This window comes from Balaenoptera acutorostrata, chromosome 15 (assembly GCF_949987535.1).
Source record: "Balaenoptera acutorostrata chromosome 15, mBalAcu1.1, whole genome shotgun sequence".
In the NCBI taxonomy this organism is placed as follows: domain Eukaryota; kingdom Metazoa; phylum Chordata; class Mammalia; order Artiodactyla; family Balaenopteridae; genus Balaenoptera; species Balaenoptera acutorostrata.
In genome coordinates this window covers 20,533,842-20,553,142 of record NC_080078.1, presented here as the reverse complement: position 1 = coordinate 20,553,142, position 19,301 = coordinate 20,533,842, and the positions used below count along the sequence as shown (strand labels likewise).

General features: G+C 45.0%; 1 protein-coding gene across 2 annotated transcripts in view; it reads left to right on the top strand.

Annotated features, from left to right (window-relative positions):
- The window catches only part of PRKCB (protein kinase C beta), a 308,214-nt gene that overhangs the window by 222,369 nt on the left and 66,544 nt on the right, over positions 1–19,301 (top strand). For both annotated transcript variants that reach the window (XM_007186310.2, XM_057530083.1), the window contains exon 9: positions 4,383–4,529. In XM_007186310.2, the coding sequence (XP_007186372.2) occupies positions 4,383–4,529 (147 nt within the window). The remainder of the gene's footprint in view (positions 1–4,382; positions 4,530–19,301) is intronic.

Here is a 19,301-nt window from a genome sequence, read left to right as displayed (position 1 = left end):
ATTAATCCTGCCGGGGATTAACCGGGCCGCAGGGTTTCCAGTCAAGGGGCAGGCAGCTGAAGTATTATCCACCAGCTCCCCTTCCATCACTGGCTGAAGGCTGCTTCCCGGGGTATTAACTTGCCAGCACTTTCAGCTTGGCCTGCTTGTGGGCTGTGCTTGCTCCTGCAACCAGGAAAAGAGCCTGCAGGCAGAGTCACAGGTGTAAGCGGCAAGCAGCCCCAGGTATAGAGAGGAGAGGGCCGAGGGGTCTTGGCTGGATACCTGGAGCCATATGTGTGCAGTGTAGCCTATTCTGTTCAGGTGGTTCGAGAGCCAGCCTGCCTGGATTGGAATCCCAGCTCTGTCCCTTCCTTGCTGGGTGCTGAAGGCAGGTTACTTTATTTCTCCGAGCTTTTGATTCCCCACCTGTATGTATCATGGCACCTCTGACCTCCTACGGTTATGTGAAGAGTGAGTGAGATAGCATTTAAACCAGTGTCTGGCATGTCATATCATTCAGGTGTCAGGTGGTTGTTATCCTTAGCAGCCCTCTCCCTGCCTCACCACCCCCCGGAATAAATCAAGCTCAGGACCTGCTCCTTCTGGTCTTTGGAAGGGTTGCTTGGGGGTTGGGGAGCATCTACGTGGACCGCTAGCCTACAGAGGTGTCTACCGCCACTGCTGGGTACGGGAGTGCCGTTGGAGCTCCTTGTAGGGGTGGAGGTTAGTTTAAGCCAAGAAAGGCATTCCTCATCTGAGATGGGGCCCTGGAGTCAGGCAGCCGGGGCGCCTTCACTCTCCCGTAGCGCAGTCTGGAAAGAGGCAGGGCTCTTTGCACAGAAGCGCATCTCTTTGCTTTAACTTTGAGCACCAAGTCCTAGGGCTCTAAATTACAGACATGAAAAGGCAACCATTAGTGTATTCCTGTTTCTGAAGCCGTATCCAACCCAGCAAGATAGAGGATCATTTAAATTTGGGCCTCAATTTAAAAATGTTTGCTCTTTGATGGAGGACCTGCTAGGCACGAGGCCGCTGGGAGACATGGGACGTTCAGAGGAACACAGGACAGGGTTCTTGTCCCAAATGTTTTTAGAACTGGGCAGGTAACAAGAAGGGGGAAAAGCTTAGTGTGAGACAGCAGGGTGTGGTGGTGATGACGGTCAACTGGAGACCTCATGTCCCATCTAAATGCCCCATTCTTATGGATGGGGCCCAGTTTTGCCGGATCTGCTTCTTTAGAAGAAGCTGGGATTCGGGTTTTTGTAAGACATCTCCTGATTTTTAACAGATCTCAACTAATTTAAATATTAGTGCAGACCAGACCATTAAGGCTATTAGACTTCTGATCTAGCATCTAGAGGCTGAGATAACATTCTGTCCTAGTCACTTCAGACTCTTATAACAAAAATACTATAGACTGGGTGGCTTAAACAACATTTATTTCTCACAGTTCTGGAGGCTGGAAAGTCTAGGATCAAGGTGCCGGCAGAATTGTTGTCTGGTGAAGACCTGCTTCCTGCCTCATGGACCTCTTTTTGTTTTGTTTTATTTTGGCCACGCCCAGAGCATGTGGGATCTTAGTTCCCTGACCAGGGATAGATGCCCCCTGCAGTGGAAGCTCTGAGTCCTAACCACTGGACCACCAGGGAAGTCCCCATGGCCCTCTTCTTACTATGTCCTCACATGGCAGAAGGGGCAAGGGGACTCTTCTGGGGTCTCTTCTATACGGGCACTAATCCCACCCATGAGGACTCCACCCTCGTGACCTAATCCCTTCCACAGGCCCCACCTCCTAATACCATCACCTTTGAGGGTTAGGATGTCAACATATGAACTTTCAGGAGACGCAAACATTCTCGGTCTATAGCATGTAACTGTGAGAAGAGTCACACAAGCAAATTGAGATGGAGCGTGGAATTCAGAGGAGAGAAGGTTGCTTGAAGGACTGAGGAATCAAGCTGTTGGACACTTGCTGCTCTTTGAAGAACAGGAAAAAAATTTTCCTCTAAGCAGTCAGATGGAGAAATAGGGAAGTGTGTGCACCTCACTCGTGCTCCACTGGCAGGGGGTGCTGGGACCTGCAGGTGGATGGAAGCAAACCTCAGGGCTGGAACGGAGACTGGGGACCAGGGATAGTCAGGACGTGGATCTTCACAGGCTGGAGATTGGAGTGTGTGAATTGGGTGGGTCCTGAGTTGGGACTCAGAGAAGGTGGGAGACATCATAATAAAGCACGGGGATGGTGGGAGGGAGGGAGAGATATGTTTGGATTGGGATAGCCTGGGAAAATGTCTGGGGGCTGGAGGGTGAGAACTTGGGATGATGGGAGGACATGGCCCTGAAAAAGCAATGCAACTTCTGTTCAAGGCTCTTTTCTTGTTTGCAATTTCCCTAATGATCTGGTTTTAACTGCCCCCTCTATGCTTTAACCCCCAAATCTGTCTCCAGTTTTTGGGGTTTTATTTTTTAATGATCTTTTTTTGGTCTGCGTCGGGTCTTTGTTGTTGTGTGCAGGCTTTCTCTAGTTGCGGCGAGCGGGGTCTACTCTTTTTTGCGGTGCGCGGACTTCTCATTGTGGTTGCTTCTCTTCTTGCAGAGCATAGGCTCTAGGCGTGTGGGCTTCAGTAGTTGCAGCACGTGGGTTCAGTAGTTGCGGCACATGGGCTCTAGGGTGTGGGGGCTTCAGTAGTTTGGCTTGTAGGCTCTAGAGCGCAGGCTCAGTAGTTGTGGTGCACGGGCTTAGGTGCTCCGCGACATGTGGGATCTTCCCGGACCAGGGCTCAAACCCCTGTCTCCTGCATTGGCAGGCAGATTCTCAACCACTGTGCCACCAGAGAAGTCCCTGTCTCCAGTTCTTATGTCATTTCTTAACCCGAAAACCACATAATACAACTGCTTACTGGGTATTTATTTACACTTGATCGTCCCAGAGACACTTAAATCTCAACATATCTTTACTGCAAGATAACTGGACCAAGAATGCCCACAGCAGCCTTGCTAGCAGCCAAAAAGTGGAGACAACACAAATGCCCATAACGGAAAAATGAATAAACATAAACAGTGAATGCTACTCAGCAGTACAAAGAACAAATCACTGATTCAAGCAACAACATGAGTGAATTTCAAGGCCATTAGGATGAGCGAAAGAAGCCGGATGCTAAAAACGACATACCCTATAGAGGAAAACTTGACACTCTCACAATACTTCCGACACCAAGTGTGTGGGTTTTCCACACCAAGAAGTTCTCCAGTTCTCTGTGGGCGCCAACTAGGTGTTCTACAATTTAATTCAGATTTGGCGCTAGCTCCCTGGAGTTAGTGCAGACCCCATAGGTTAAGGGCTCAGTCCTACAAGACATCCCCCACTTTAGACTCCAATCACAAATATTCTGGCCTCCTATTCTCCCCTGCTTTCACAGCATTTGCTGCCATTCTGAGTCATCATTCTGCTGCTCACAGCAGCAGGCCCCTACCCCGCTGCACTGAGGACAGACATGGGCCTCATCCACCCATTTATCCAACAAAATATTTAACTGGGAAGTATGCTAGTTGTCAGGGAAATTGCGGAGAATGAGACATATTCCCTGCCCTGGCAGGTTTCCAGTCTGTTGGGGAAAACAAGTGAACAGACAGTTATCGTGCAGTGTAAATGGGAAGTGAGGTGGATGAAGGGAGCAGAGAGGCATAGCCCATCCAGACAGAGAGAATCAAGGAAGGCTTCCCCGAGGAAGTGAAAACGTGGAGCAGGAGGTAACTAGGTTGGCGAAGGGGAGAGAACAGTCATCCACACAGGAGCAACAGTAGGTGCAAAGGCCCTGGAGTGGGAGGGAACTGGGACTCAAAGATGGGAAAGGAGGAAGAAGCTGTGTTTCAGGGAAGAAGGAGCCGAGAAGAGGTTGAAGAGGTTGGAGAAGCAGGTAGAGCCTGATCGTACTGGGCCATCTGGGCCAGTGAAAGCACCGAAGTCTTTATCCTAAAAACGATGGGTCACTACCAAAGCATTTGAAGCAGGCGGTGACTTGGTTGAGTATGAAGAAGTGGAAGATCACTGTGACTACATGTAAAGCCCAGTGTGGAGGGAACCAAGGTGGGTTGTCCAGGTGAGAGATGATGACAGGTGGTATTGGTGCAGATGGAAAGAAGAAGGAATTCTAGAGACAGCTGGGAGGAAGCAGTGACTGTTCCTGGTGGTGGATGAGACACGAGGGATGAAAGAGAAATGAGGTGCCAAGGCTGGCCTCCACATTTTGGGTTTGCACTGTGGAAGCTGGGCCATGCTTTTCACCAGGCTGGGGGCATGAGCTGCAGGAACCACAGCTTGCAGCCTATATGTGAGTTGGAGCATGTACAAGGGCATCCTCAAAACTCTGATGATGTTTTCTGTGTGCTTCTCCCTCCAGAGGGCCAAGATCAATCAGGGGACCAAGGCTCCTGAAGAAAAGACGACTAACACCATATCCAAATTTGACAACAACGGGAACAGGGACCGGATGAAACTGACTGATTTTCACTTCCTGATGGTGCTTGGAAAAGGCAGCTTTGGCAAGGTACAGTATGGCTGGGTGGTGGCACCTGCTCCAGAAGGAACAGCTAACAAGGCAGGCACATTTGCTGTTCATATGGGGCTTACATTCCAGTGAGGGAAAGAGTGAAAAGTAAATAGAGCTATACTTCAGTTGGTAACGAATACTGTGAAGGAAATGAATGGAGTGCTGTGTCACAGACAGATCAAGAAGGGACCCACTCAGATTGAGGAAGTGACGTAGAAACTGAGACCTGAAGGATGAGAATGAACCAGCCATACATTCAAAGAGCTAGGAAGGAATGTTCGCAACGGAGAGAACGGCAAGTGCAAAGGCCCTGAGGTAGGCAAGAGCTGGGCACATTCTAGGCACCATCAGAAGGTGCTGGGGCCAAAATGTCATGAGCAGGGGGAGGTTGCAGGATGTGAGGTTGCAGAGGTGGGAGGGGCCTGATCATGCAAAGCCTTAGAAGCTGTGATGAGAAGTTTGGATTTTATTCACAGTGCAGGGGGGAGCCACTGAAAGTCTGAAGCAGAGAAGTGACGTGATCAGATTTGGTTTTGGAAAAGATTACTCTTGCAGCTGAGAATGGAGGTGGTTCTTTTCGAACAGCAGCACAGTTGAAGGATGACCCTGGGACTCGTAGAGTGATTCTGGATGCTATTATAGGTACTAGGAGATGCTATTTCACTGAAGCTGAGATTGTGTTATAAGTATTCCTGACTTGTTTAGTGTTGTGAGTCTTTTAATCCCTGTGTGTGCCACCAGTATGTCTCATATCAATCTCAGACCATGAACTCAGGTGTGCAAAAATATCAAATTTCCTTCCCCATCTCTGTAGCTTAAGTCAAAAATCTGGGAGTTATCCTTGACTTCTCTTTGTCCCCCCCTTACCCCAGCCATGCATAATCCATTAGTTAGTCTGGATAGGTCCTCCTCCAAAGCATATCATGAATTTACTGAGTTCTCTCCATCTTCACTAATGCAGCCCTAATCTATGCCATACAATACCGTCTGGACCACTGCAGACATTCCTGACTGGTTTCCCTGCTTCCACTCTTGTGACCTATAATTAATATACTTCTATGCAGCAGCCATAGTTATTTTTAAAAACTTACATTAGGTCAAATCACTCCCATGCTAAAACCCTCCAATGACTTCACAAATAGAATAAATTCTATACTGTGTCCTTGGCTTACATCACTCTTTAAATTCTGATCAATTTAAATTATTCTCTGTTTGATACCTTCTTTTCCTTTCCTTCTCCCCATCACCCATTGTGCTTGGGCGACATGAGGTTCTTTGAGACATACAGAGCTCCTTCCTCTCTTAGAGCTTTTATGATGCTGTTCCCTTTATTCTTTGCAGAGCTGGCTCTTTCTTGTAATTCCCATCTCTACTTAGATATCACCTCTTCTGAGAAGTCTTCCCTAACTACCACTCAAAGAGCCACTCATTCATTCTCCATTATATTTAACTCTCTCCTAGCACCCATCACCAGATGATACTTCTCTTGCTTGTTTGTTGGTTTGTCTCCTTGTTCTAAGACCTGAGCTCCACAAGAGCCAGGAGCTCTGTCATGTTCACCGCTGTACTTCCAGTGCCTGTGGATTGAATTCATTCAGGGTCTAGACTGAATGCGTGAATTTTCTCTATGGGCCACAAGGTCCATCCGTCTGCTGTGATGGACTAAGGAATCTGAGGTGGTGGCCCAGAGTTTGAAGAGCCTTGGCAGGGAGTGAGAATAGAGAGTAGGAACACGGAATAAGATTGCTGAGCAGCCTGGAGGTCCAAAAGGCTAGAGAATAAGCAGTAGTGACGGTAGAGGTCCATGCCACTGTGGTCTTTTTGCCAGTAGCTCTGAGCAGCCTGGGGGTGGAGATGGGGAAGTAGATGGTGGATTTGAGCTAAGGGTGGTGGTTAGCAGGATCAGTGCCCTAGAAGATCACAGTAATAAGGGAGTCAAGGATTCTGGGAAGAGGGGTGCCCACTGCAGATCCAACAGAGCCTGTTCTAGCAGGTCCTCAGTAAAAGTGTACTGAATACATGAATAAAAATGACATCCACACTGGAAGGAAGTCAAAGCAGAAAGAGGGTTATAACCTTGGTGAGAAAGAAGGAGTCTAGGGGCCTAGGGATGAGAATCAAGTGGGTGAGGCCAAGAGATTTAAAATGCTAGGAAGACTAGAGACATTTAGATTTCAAAGATGGGGGTGTTTCCATGATGACAAGGAAGAATGAAACCTAAATGAAGAAGAGGTTCTAATAAGCTGAGAATGTCGGGGAGTTTTAAAAAATTAAATTATATTTTTAATAAGCAGTGTTTTCACATGGTTCATAATTAAAATTATATTAAAAGGATAAACACTGAGAAGTCTTGCTCCCACTCAGGTTCACATCCTTCTGTGCCCCCTTGCTGCTACTGCCCTCCGTATACAAACTGATTTGTTAATTTGCATCTTTCCAGTTTCTCTCTGCTAATTTAACAAATATAAATATGCATATTTATTCTTGTCCTTGTTGCCTCAAAAGTTAGCAGACCACACACACATTTCTTCACCTTTTTGATCACTCAACAATACAGATTGGAGAGTTTTTGACTGAGGAATGGAAGTTCTGGAGGGTCTTACAGAAAAGATTGGGGTTGGGGGGTGGGTAGAGAAGTGGGAGAGTGGGTCTTGGGGAACAGTGAGGGAATGAGAGAGAATAGATGATATGTTTCCATGGAAACTGTTATAATAATTGAGACTTCTGTTCCAAACTGGGGATGTGGCATCCAATAAATCACAGAGGAAAACAACAGTATGTCATGAAAGCAAACTAGAATAACAAAAACCTCTACCATCCTTTTTTTTTTTTTAAATAACACCCTTTACATACATTTATTTATTTATTTATTTATTTATTTATTTATTTATTCATTTTGGCTGTGTTGGGTCTTCGTTTCTGTGCGAGGCTTTCTCTAGTTGCGGCGAGCGGGGGCCACTCTTCATCGCGGTGCGCGGGCCTCTCACTATCGCGGCCTCTCTTGTTGCAGAGCACAAGCTCCAGACACGTAGGCTCAGTAGTTGTGGCACACGGGCCCAGTTGCTCCGCGGCATGTGGGATCTTCCCAGACCAGGGCTCGAACCCGTGTCCCCTGCATTGGCAGGCAGATTCTCAACCACTGCACCACCAGGGAAGCCCCTACCATCCTTTAAAACATAGAGTAATCCTTTGCAACTCTTGTTTTGCCAGTCGCGGTTTTAAATTAATGTGGTTTTATATTTGAATGCCTACTTTTACCGTTTTGCAATCTTGTGGGGTATATACATCAACCCCCTTAAATGGAAGAACACAGCAGCAGTAACCGCTCCCCCACCAAAGATGAAAGACATGGACCGCTGGGTCATCTGTTCACACCTCCCCTCCCACAGGCCCACTGTATCAGATCTGGCCCAGAAAAACATGCTCTTAGAGACAGTAATAATTTGTGGAGCGACTAGGGAGAGACACAAGCATTTTGCTAAGACCTATGAAAATGAAACAAGGGACAAAGCAAGTGTGAAGGCCATTGAGTTCCAAACGAGTAAACCCTGTTTCAAAAACTTTAAAAAGAAGAAAAGTTTGGAGAGTTTGCTTTCCTGACCATGTGAAAGCGTTTCCCTGGGAGCGTTATCGCACCAGGGCAGGGCCTCTTGGCATGTCTGGCTTACTTGGAGATAGACGCCCTCTAGACCTTCTGTTGCAGAGCATTTGCATGTATTATTCATTTGTTATTTAATGTTTAGTTTTATAGTTTTATCCTCTCTATTTTTTCTGATTTCTTGAACCTTTGACTTCTGCTTTGCCAACCTTTACACTTTTCAAGAATTTTACCTCTGTGGTTGTCGAGTGATTTCTGCAGTTAAAATTGTGCTCCAGATATATAAATTGGGCAGATATGCACTGTTCAGACTGATTATACAAGTGGAGCTTATAAAGCAAACGCAGCAAGTCTCTGATAAGGTGTATACACAGCACAAATACAACTCTGTACATTACATACTTGATTCCCCTAATTCTAAAGTGCCATAATAAATACCCATTGAATATTTAATTAATGCTAATATCACTTGCTTTCTGAGACTTCAGATATGCTTGTGGTAATGATTTGTATGATCCAGATGTTTTTAGAAAATCATGCTGGGAAGTTTGAATGAGGGCTTTCTTATTATTTTCTTATACTCGTGGACGCTTGCCTGTGGAGGATACTGGCCTGCTGGGGTGGGTTGGTGGTGTGGGGAAGGCAGGAACATGTTGTGGTGGACCTAGAGCTAACATAAAGAAGCTCAAATCCAGCAGCACAGAAGAGCTATCATAGGAAAAGATCAGTAATAGAAAAAAAATGAAAATAGCCCAAATGTTTATCAGTAGTGTGAAAGTTAAACATATAATGGTGTATCCATGATACCTTCAAAAGAATGAGGTCTTTGTGTCTCTCATATCTCTGTCTGTCTATCTGTCATCATGGACAGATGTCCATGACATAGTATCAGATAAAAATGGAAGCAAATCACAGAACATTAGGATTAGTAATATAAAATACACTGTACATAGAATAATTCTATTTATGTAACGTACTCAGAGTCCCTACTCTCATTGAACTTCCCCCCAACATTTTATTAGGAAAAATTTTAAAAATACAGAAAAGTTAAAAGAATTATACAATGAACACCCATGATACCCAATACCTAGATTCTGCAGTCGGCATTTGACTGTATATGCGTGATCACATGTCTCTCCATCTCTTTGTCAACCCATTTTTTAATGCGTTTCAAACCAAGATGCAGATATCGGTACACTTCACCCCTGAACTCTTCAGCATGCATATCATTTAACCAGAATTCAATATTTGTTTTTCATCATTTTAAGGTAATAAAATTTACATACAACAAAACGCACAAGGAAGTGTATCATTCTATGAATTTTGAAAAATGCATACTTAAAAACCCAGTGGGAGTATAAACGTTAATCAAAAAAAAAAAAAATCACACTAACAGGTGTAAAGTACAGCTGTGATGTTTGCCGTGTGCTGGGAGAGCCTGCGGGAGTGGGATCGGCCCCGGCCAAAGTCAGGGAAGGCTTCTGGGAGAAAGAGGCTCTTGAGCTTTATCTAAAGGATGAGCTAAGTTAACTGTGCAAAGAGGGGAGGGAGTAAATGGAAATCTCAGAATGTCTCTTCTGGGACTTCCCTGATGGTCCAGTGGTTAAGATTCTGTGCTTCTAATGCAGGGGCCACGGGTTTGATCCCTGGCTGGGGAACTAAGATCCCACATGCAGGGTGGCAAAAAAAAAAAAAAAAGAGGACGTCTCTTCTTCCTGACCCCACACACCTAACCTCCTTTATTAGTTAGGGTGGATTCAACTGCCATAACAAAAAGACCTCTACATCTGTACTGGCTCAGACACAATAGAAGTTTAATGTTCATTCATGTAACAGTCCAAGATGGGTGTTCCTGACCTCACCCACGCTTGCCATATGGTGATTAAGTGACCCAGATTCCTTCCATCTTACCATCCCCATCAATCCCTACAGCCTTGTTTTTGTCTATACTCAGAGTGTGGAGGGGGAAAGAGAGTACAGAGGAGGCACAAGCTGCTTCATAAAAGCCTTGGTTTGGAAGTGGCACCCATCACTTCTGCCTACACACTATTACAGAGAATTTAGTCACATGACTCAGTGCAAGGGACACTGGGAGAACAATTTTGATGGAAAGATAGTGGTCTCAGCCATATGCCCTACTTTTCAGCTCTGGTTGGAATTCTTCTTGGTGACATGAAAGACCTTCTGACTTTAACCTTTAGAACTCCCAATTTTCATGCCCCACAAACAAAAAACTTTAAGCTTCTCCTCTCGATGACATTTCCTTGTGTTCAAATCATGGAACGTGCCAGGTGTTAGTGCTGCTTTTCCTGAAGCATAGCATAAGCCAGGAATAAATCAAGTAGGAAGAAGTCAGCAGCTTATAAAATTAAAAGGAAAAGTGGCAAGTTTTTAGAAACTGAATGCCCCAGTATTACATTTATCTCTTCAAAAAGTCCCATTCAGGTCTGCTGCTCTGTATGCATCGAAGATGATCAAAAATAAAAAGCTGAGAGGTGAGAGACAAAACCATTAAGCCTCCTTTTCTGGTGTTTGACTTTCCTAGAATAATGCCCAAGAGGTTGATGATATTAAGTGCCTGAGTGTCACTAAGGAGGCCATTTAGTGTTAGCCAGTGGCCCCTTTCCTGTGGCGCCCCAGAGACTCAGCATTTGTGTGCCACTCTCCAAGGTGCTGACACCAAGTCCCTTGGATTCAGACTGTACAAAAGGGTTGAGTATAGCCTTGGCCAAGTTTCCCAACTATTACCTATTTATGCACTTGGTTTTATTTTTTTGTTTATTTTTTTAAGCACGTACATACCTCCTTTATACTATCTGAAATATTTTCTCTCTCTTTTTTTTTTTTAGCTGCGTTGCGTGGCTTGTGGGATCTTAGTTCCCTGACCAGGGATTGAATCCGGGCCCTCGGCAGTGAGAGCGCAGTCCTAAACTCTGGACTGCCAGGGAATTCCCCTTAAATATTTTTTTAAATTGATTTAGTTGACTTCCTTTTCTTCTTCTTAGCATTGCCCTAAGTGATAATGTATGTGAAATCACAGGCTTGATCTAGCAGTCATATATTTATTTTAATATATCTTAGGAGAATCTATTAAAAGAAAAATAATTTTGTCCTTGTATTGCCGATGGTAGAAGTACCACATTTTATGAAAAACTGCCTTCAAGATCTTACACTCACATGACAATTTGGTACTTCAATTACCATTGTATTCCTAAGAACATGAAGTCTTTTGCTACATTTTTTGTGTATATCTGGAAGGCACAGAAAGTCTCTGATCTTCCCTCTCCCCTATATCCTTTCCTTTAGATGAGAAGCATGCTCAACATTTTCTGTGTCCTTAAAGGTGTTTTCTGTGATCTTGACTCTCCCTTCTCTGTCCTTTACTCACTGACTATATCCAGAGAATCAAACTGCTCTTTTGAGATTTGCTGCCTACACTACCTCCCCACTCACCTGTGCCTTATCCTTTTGCCTTGTGACTTCTACTCTCAGCTACTTCTGAATCGCCCGTCTCCCAGGTTATCAGTGATCTCGTAGCTCCTAACTCTCCAGATCTGAACACAAGCCATGGTGGCTGCTTATGACAACAGAGGGCAGACATAAGGGAAAGGAATTGAGACTAAGATTGGAACCCATACCAGGGAGGAGTATCACTTTTATAATAACTGCCCACTGACAGCATGATTAAGGATTTATTCATTCAACAAATATGTGTTGAGCATTTACTATGTGCCAGGCACTGTTCTAGGTGCAGAGGAAATGGCTGTGAACAAAACAGACAAAAATATCTGCCCTCATGGAACATATATTCTTGTGGTGGCGGTGGTGATGAAGATGGTGATGTCACCTAACATTTTGAGTCCTTACTATATGCCAGGCTTTGTTGTAAGTGCTTTGTATGTTTTGGCTCATGTTTATGCTGTGATGTAGCTACTTATATCCCCATTTTACAGATGAGGAAAGGAGATGCAGGAAGTTGAAATAAGTTGGTAAAGTCACAGAGCTCGTCAGGGGCATTTAACGGACCAGGTTTGGTTTAGATGCATGTGATCTTAGGCTCTTGATTGCCTTGATACTTAACACTTGCATTTCTAGTCTCAACAGTGGTCGCCTTGCCATGTCACAAACATATTCTAGAAGGTTAACCGTTTTCCCCTATTTTCTCATTTCCCCCTCTCTGTTCTTTGCCTGTAAGTGTAAGCAGAGTTTGCATGCCTTGTTTTCATTCTGAGCCTTTGCCATTAGACAAATGCCATGTGCATCGTGATGGAAAGCTCCAGATTTTCTGTTCTCCCTCCTCACTCTGTGTTTGTCAATTACCTATGCATGTGCAAACACCCGTCGGAACTGTGAGCCATCAACAGGGATTCCTGGGAGGGCTCCTGAGAATGGGCTACTCTCTTCTAGAGCCTGCCCTTCTCACCTCCTCTACAGGCTTCAGCTCGTGGGGTCCTCCAAGTCTTGGTGGCGTCTCTAGTGTGTGTGGTTCCTCAGCTGGTTCCCTTTCCACCGTCAGCCTCCGTTTCTTCTAACCCTCACCAGCTCTATCTCCCATCCCCACCCTCTACAATTCCACTTGCCCATCTCCATTGCCTCCAACTTTTGAGCTCATACTAATTGCCAGGGATCATGCTATGGATTTATATGCATCACACATCATATTATTTCTTACCACAGTCATGCAAGGTAGTTAACTGATATTAACCCTATTACACCTATTTGGAAATTATAAGTCAGAGAGATTGAGTGACCTCCCCAAGACTACACAGCTGGGAGTAGGCAGGACCAGGACTTGAAATCAGGTGTTGTGATTCTAGTTGCCTCTTTCCATCTCTAATAGCACTCTTCTCTACTTCTGGGTCCACTCATCTCCACCAAACTGCTAGTCTTTTCTTTTTTGAAACAGTTTCAAAACTGCTATGGAGACTTTTGTGGGTTCTTCCTTACACCATGAAAAAAAGTTAAAAACTGTATCTTATGACTGCTTTGGTATAAGGACAAATGTATTAATATTGCATGTTAAAGCATTTTCTTCAGCCTAAAAGTTCATTTTTTTTTCTTGTGATTCTAAAAGAAATTAAAACACTTTCATGAGCCCCTACAGAGATCGTGGTCCCCAGTGTGCTTGAAGCTGGCCCTGGTTACTAACACTAGCTCCCCAACAGCACAACCTCCAAGCTGTCTCCCCAAAAGCCACTGGGGTACTTAACTAGTGTGTGCTTTGAGTTTGGGCACAAGAGAACAATCCAGAGCTCCAAGCCCCAGACTCCAGTGTCTTCTGCTGGATCCAAGTGCAGCACTGAATTACCACAGGAAGAAATTGCCTGAGGAGATAAAAAGGCAGTTCAGTTTCTACCAGTAACAAAGGCCTTTTCTAAAGTCTCAGAGCTCCCCTTGTGGGAGTCTATCCTAATTTTAATCTCATTAGTAGTGTGGATTCACATGCACACATATACGTCCATACATTAGAGGTGGTTATATAATCCTACAGGCAAAAGCTCTTCCCTTTACTTCAACCTGCTTTGCTATCTTCCTGCACCATATGGTGAGTCCTTTATCATATGGTTCACAGACAGCTCAAAGTCTTTGCTACCTGTTCCCTTAATCCTCTTCCAGAGAACCTTTGGACCTTTGCTGTCTGAGCTTGGATTCCTGCCTTCTCTTTGGTTCTGTCCCAATCATGGTACCTTCCTCCCAGCCCCCAGTCTTCCGTATGCAATTCTGACTGCCGTGGTTTTTTTGCCAACTCATTTTCCCCAGTCACGGTGAGGCCCTTCCACTTTCTGAATTCGTCCAGGTCTCTCATCAATGAAGTGACTGACTGCTTCTCTGTAGCCCCGACATTCACCCCTCAGAGGATAGTAAATTATAGAACAAAAAAGCATAAGGGTCTATTTTCCCAATAAAATTAACTATATCAAGGAAAGTGAAACGTCTGGAATTCAAGTTGTCTTGTCAAGCCACAGGGAGTAAAGGGGGATTTATTGGACAGACATGGCATGTCCCTGTGTATCTCCCAACATCCAAAGGCAGGAAGCGCAGCTGGGACCAGAAAGCTTCCAGGAACCCAGCATTCATCATCTCCATCCCGGGGACCCCAATCTGTCACCCTGGCTTCTTGCTGACGTCTCTCACTGTAGATGTGCATCAGTGTTACCTCCTTCAGCCTTACGTCACTTCTCAATTCTCAATGTCTAATCCCCAAATCTAGAATAGTCTAGAATTTAAAACCCCAGGAAAGAGACTGATGGGCCAGTATGGCTCAGTGATCATGTGATCCAATTAGCTGTGGCCAAAGGGACAGGTCACTTTTCCAGCCATCTGTCAGGAAGGACAAAAGGAATAGACTCTCTGAAAAGCAAATGTGACATGGGCAGTTCCTCGAAGAGAAGGAAGAAAATACCGGTCTGTCTGGCACACAGGCCAGTGTTTCCTTTAAGTCTGTATAGTTTTCAAAACGTTGCCTGGCTCTGTGGGAAAAATAATACAAAGTTAAATCTAGTCCTCTTACTGGAAGGGCCAGATAGAGCCTATTAACAGGGAAACTCCGTCTCGGGCGATAATTCACGGCCTCTGGTCCAATTATTATGCTGTCATAGTTCACCCTCCACACATCCATGTCAACTGCATCTTTATGTGCTATTTCAGAAATTTTAGTCCTGTTAAGATATTGAATCCCTGTTTACTAACAACATTACCCATAATCTTTTCTACAACAAACATGATAGCAGAGACCTATAGATTTTAATCATCCAACACCCATGGTAAATATTTTGAATGCACACCTACGGATGGTTAATATAACTAAACATGCCATAGTTTGTTTCAATCCTTCCCCGCCCCTCAGCTCTGTTTCATATTATGTATTGACCTCATTGAAAATCACTGCAGGGATTGATAATGTATTTTGAGTGCTGAGAACCCGTCTAAGTGTTTTATATGCATTGCTTGTTTAATCTTCACAACGATCTTATGGGGTGGGTGCTGTCATTATCCCCATTTTACATGAGGGAATGGAGGCTCAGAGTTGAGAGACTTCCAGATTCATGCAGTGGTGGATGCAGGTCCAAACCCAGAGAGCCTGGCTCCCGAACACATGACCACTGTGCCACCCAGCCTCAAAATGCTCCACTCCTGCCTTGGAGAAAACCCATTCTCCATTAGTCTGTGACCCCAATCATAAAGGGAGGCTTGTGTGCACAGAGCAGATCAGATTATAGGGAAACAGGCTTCCTTTGTGCGCCTAATAGTTGAAATGAATGACAGACCCTTAAGGGTTTCATTGCGTTTTCTTTTGGTAAAAGGCATCAATTATTGGTTTGTTTTCCCGGGAACTGTTTAAAAAAGAGTCAAATTAAATCTGCTTTTATTTTAACCATCTAGCTTTGTCAAATATAACATGTGATTCAAAGAAAATTGACTAAGCAAACCTACAGGACACCAGCATTGATTTGAGCTCAAGAGAACACTTCAATAACTCGAGTGGATATCTATCAATTCCACCATATCAATTCTATGATATCAATAATTAGAAGTGATACAACCCAGAGTTTTGAAATAATAGTTCTCTTGCATTCCTTATTACAACCCAGTCAAACAATTAAACACTTATTAAATCCAGCTAAGCCTCTTCATTTAAAACTCAGGGCTCCTCGTTTCAAGTTTAAACCTTCTTATTCCCTCTCCTCCCTCTTTCCAGCAGTGACTGTGAGTCATTCCTTCCATGGGTGTAGTGACATTTGCTTAACAATAGCAAGTCCACATGAGCCAGAGATGACTCGGCTGAAAGTACCTCCATTCTAAACTTCGTTTCACACTTCCATTGGCTTTCTCTGCTAGTGGGCAAAAATTCAACTTGATTAAATCTAATGTGTGACATGGCATCATTTTAAGAGGCTTAAATCTTAATAACACGTGTCACCCTGACCTCTGATCTGAAAACTCAATTTATCTACCACCCAGTTCCATGCCTCCCCCATTATCAACATCCCCACTAGAGTGGTACATTCATTACAGTCAATAAGCCTACACTGACACATCATTATCACCCGAAGAATGCAATTCACATTAGGGTTCATTCTTGGTGGTGTACGTTCTACGGGTTTGGACAGATGTATAATGACATGCATCAGCCATTATAGTAACATACAGAGTAGTTTCACTGCCCTAAAAATCCTCTGCACTCTGCCTATTCATCCTTCCCACCCCCTACCCCCTAGCAACCACTGATCTTTTTACTGTCTCCATGGTTTTGCCTTTTCCAGAATGTCATATAGTTGGAATCATACAGTAGGTAACCATATAAAGAGATTTTATTTTAAATATGGAAAACCTTACATAATAAATCATGAAATAACCCAGTTGATCTGCACGCTATCACTGCTCTTATTTTTGTCTCACCAACTTGAAGATTGTATCCACAAAGTGATTCAGTCCTACCCAGATCCACACTATTTTTTTTAAATTAATTAATTAATTAATTTATTTTTGGCTGTGTTGGGTCTTCGTTTCTGTGCGAGGGCTTTCTCTAGTTGCGGCGAGCGGGGGCCACTCTTCATCGCGGTGCGCGGGCCTCTCACTGTCGCGGCCTCTCCCGTTGCAGAGCACAGGCTCCAGATGCTCAGGCTCAGTAGTTGTGGCTCACAGGCCTAGCTGCTCCGCGGCAGGTGGAATCTTCCCGGACCGGGGCACGAACCCGTGTCCCCTGCATTGGCAGTCAGATTCTTAACCACTGCGCCACGAGGGAAGCCCCAGATCCACACTATTAACTCCCAATTAGCATCTTTTCCCCACTATACCACTTTTCAATTTTTCCTGAAGTACTTCCTCAATTTGCAAGTCCACCCAGTTGCTCCTCCAAAGCAAGCTATTAGAAGCCAGGAACCATTCCTAGACTGCTAACTTCCAGTTTGCTGCTAGAGGCGAATGCATTTGATTCCCCCAAACCACATGATTTCATATTCGATTAGTGTGTCCACCATCAAATATAAAATTTAAACACACGTATGTGTGGATACATACGCTTAGAAAATCTGACCCAAAGTTTGAACAGTAACAATACACTTTGGGGGATTAAAATTAGGGCCTTAAGATAACCTAGAACATGTTAGGACATCTTCATGTCTGGTGAAAGTTGAAAGTTAGGAGAACCTCAAAAGGTAAAGAATTCATCAACTCTGATGAACGTAGTATATTGAGTTCTGTCTATATGTTAAGCTCTTATGACACGTATCATTGAAGCATCATCATGGCCCTATGAATCGGTGGACTCTTGTCTGTATTTATCCCCACATCTACTTACAAGGTCTCCTGGTAGGAATGGCTCTGCCCCTCATTCCAGGCCTCTGGTTATCAGGGCTTGGGTGGCTTAAGCCATCTCTTCATCCCTGGCTCAGTCTGAAGGAGGGCTTTGCTGGAGGAGATGAGTCTGTGAAGGCCTGGAATCCAGGGTACATCGTTGCTTCCCCATTCAGAATTTCAGAAGATGACAGATGGTCTGCTGATTCCTCAGGGAAGTCCCGTCTGGACTGAGCATGTAGCTCCCTGCAGGAGAGTCCCCTTAGCCTCTCCCGGAGGGCTCGTGCCAGCCCCACCTCTAAACACAGACGGTACGACCTTGCCTTTCATTCTGGGCTTCGCATAAGAATCTCCTGGGAAATAGATTTTGCAGAAATGTTGGTCTATTGCTCTAGTTCACTTTCTGCCACCTGGAGACTGTGGGAAAGAACCACTGTACCCACCATTCCTCTTATTCTCTGTATTTATTCTTTCACTTTAACAATATGGCTTTCTCTGTGCCAGGCTCTGAGCTTTACCTACGTTATGTCACTTACTCTGACAACAGCCTGCTGAGGGAGGAACTGTCATTATGCCCCTTTTACCTGTGAGGGAACTGAGACTCAGAGAGGCTGAGTAACTTGCCCAAGATCACACAGCAAGCACATGATAGAGTTAAACTTTGAACTCGTGGTTCCAGAGATGAACTTGTACCTACTGTGATTTTACAGTTCTAATTAGATATGAACTCCCAGCTTATCAGATTCTGTCAAGGTCAAAATCGCATTCTTATGTCAAACAGCTTGTCAGGATACCTGCCATGTTGTGAAGAGACGAGGATGTGGACGATCACCTTCATTTAGTAACCTGGCCGCACCCAAGTCTCTCTCAAAATCCTACTCCCGCGTGGGCAGACGCCCTTGGAAGAGCAGTGGCCAGTGTGTGCCCAGCGCTCCAGCCCCTGATTACAATACCATCCTGATGGCCTCTTGCCAGCTCACCACCTCGTCCTCTCCCAGGGCAGGCCACACAGGAAGGTCCCAGATATTTAGAAGGTTCCGATTTAATTGGTCTGGAGTGTGGCCCAAGCATCAGCCTGTAAAAGCTCCGCAGGGAATTCTCATGTGCAGCCTGGAGAAACAGGAGCTCAGTACGAGCAGAGGCGAGGCAAACCCAAGGAAAGGGTGGGGCAGGGGAGGAGATCGGATTTGCCTTAAGACTTAGAACTGAGCTGATGTAAAGTACTCTCTGCTCTGCCGGTCTTCGGTCTTCTGTCTTTGGAGGAACTGTGTGGAGACCCAGCAGGAGACAGTCCCAGAGGGTGGGGGACCCTCAAAGAGACAGAGCCCTAAAATAGAGGAGGGTACGCACCCCACCTTGTCCACAAGCCAGCTCCCTAGTGTGGCGGGTGTGGGAGAGGCAGGGAGAGGGGCTCGTGGTCCCCTGGAGGCCTGCCCTGTACACACTTAACTTGCTTCTCCATCCCTCTCCCGTGCACCCTCAGCCCCCTGCACCTTCCCGATCCTCTCCTCTCAAATTAGTGTTCGGGGACGCTATGAGCCCCAAATGTGTCTCTCTCTGTCTCTATTTTAGATGCACCATCTGAGTTCATCAAGCTAGCATCTTTTCCAGACCCCCGTGTGTTAGCCAAGCTTGCAGGCTCCGGCAATGCTAGATGGTATGGTCTCTCCTCCTCCTCTCTGACCCTGTCATAGGGATGGTATTAAGAACATTGTCCACGGCGGCGCTGCGTGTTCAGGATCCACGTGAGACATTTCCTTTAGACCTAAGTTCTAGGGAAAGCTTATTTTTCTCCTCAAAAAGTGATTTCCCCTATAGAAAATATGAACTTTTGTATCATGTATCTCTGGTTGCTTTGGCCTCTAGGAAGCTGA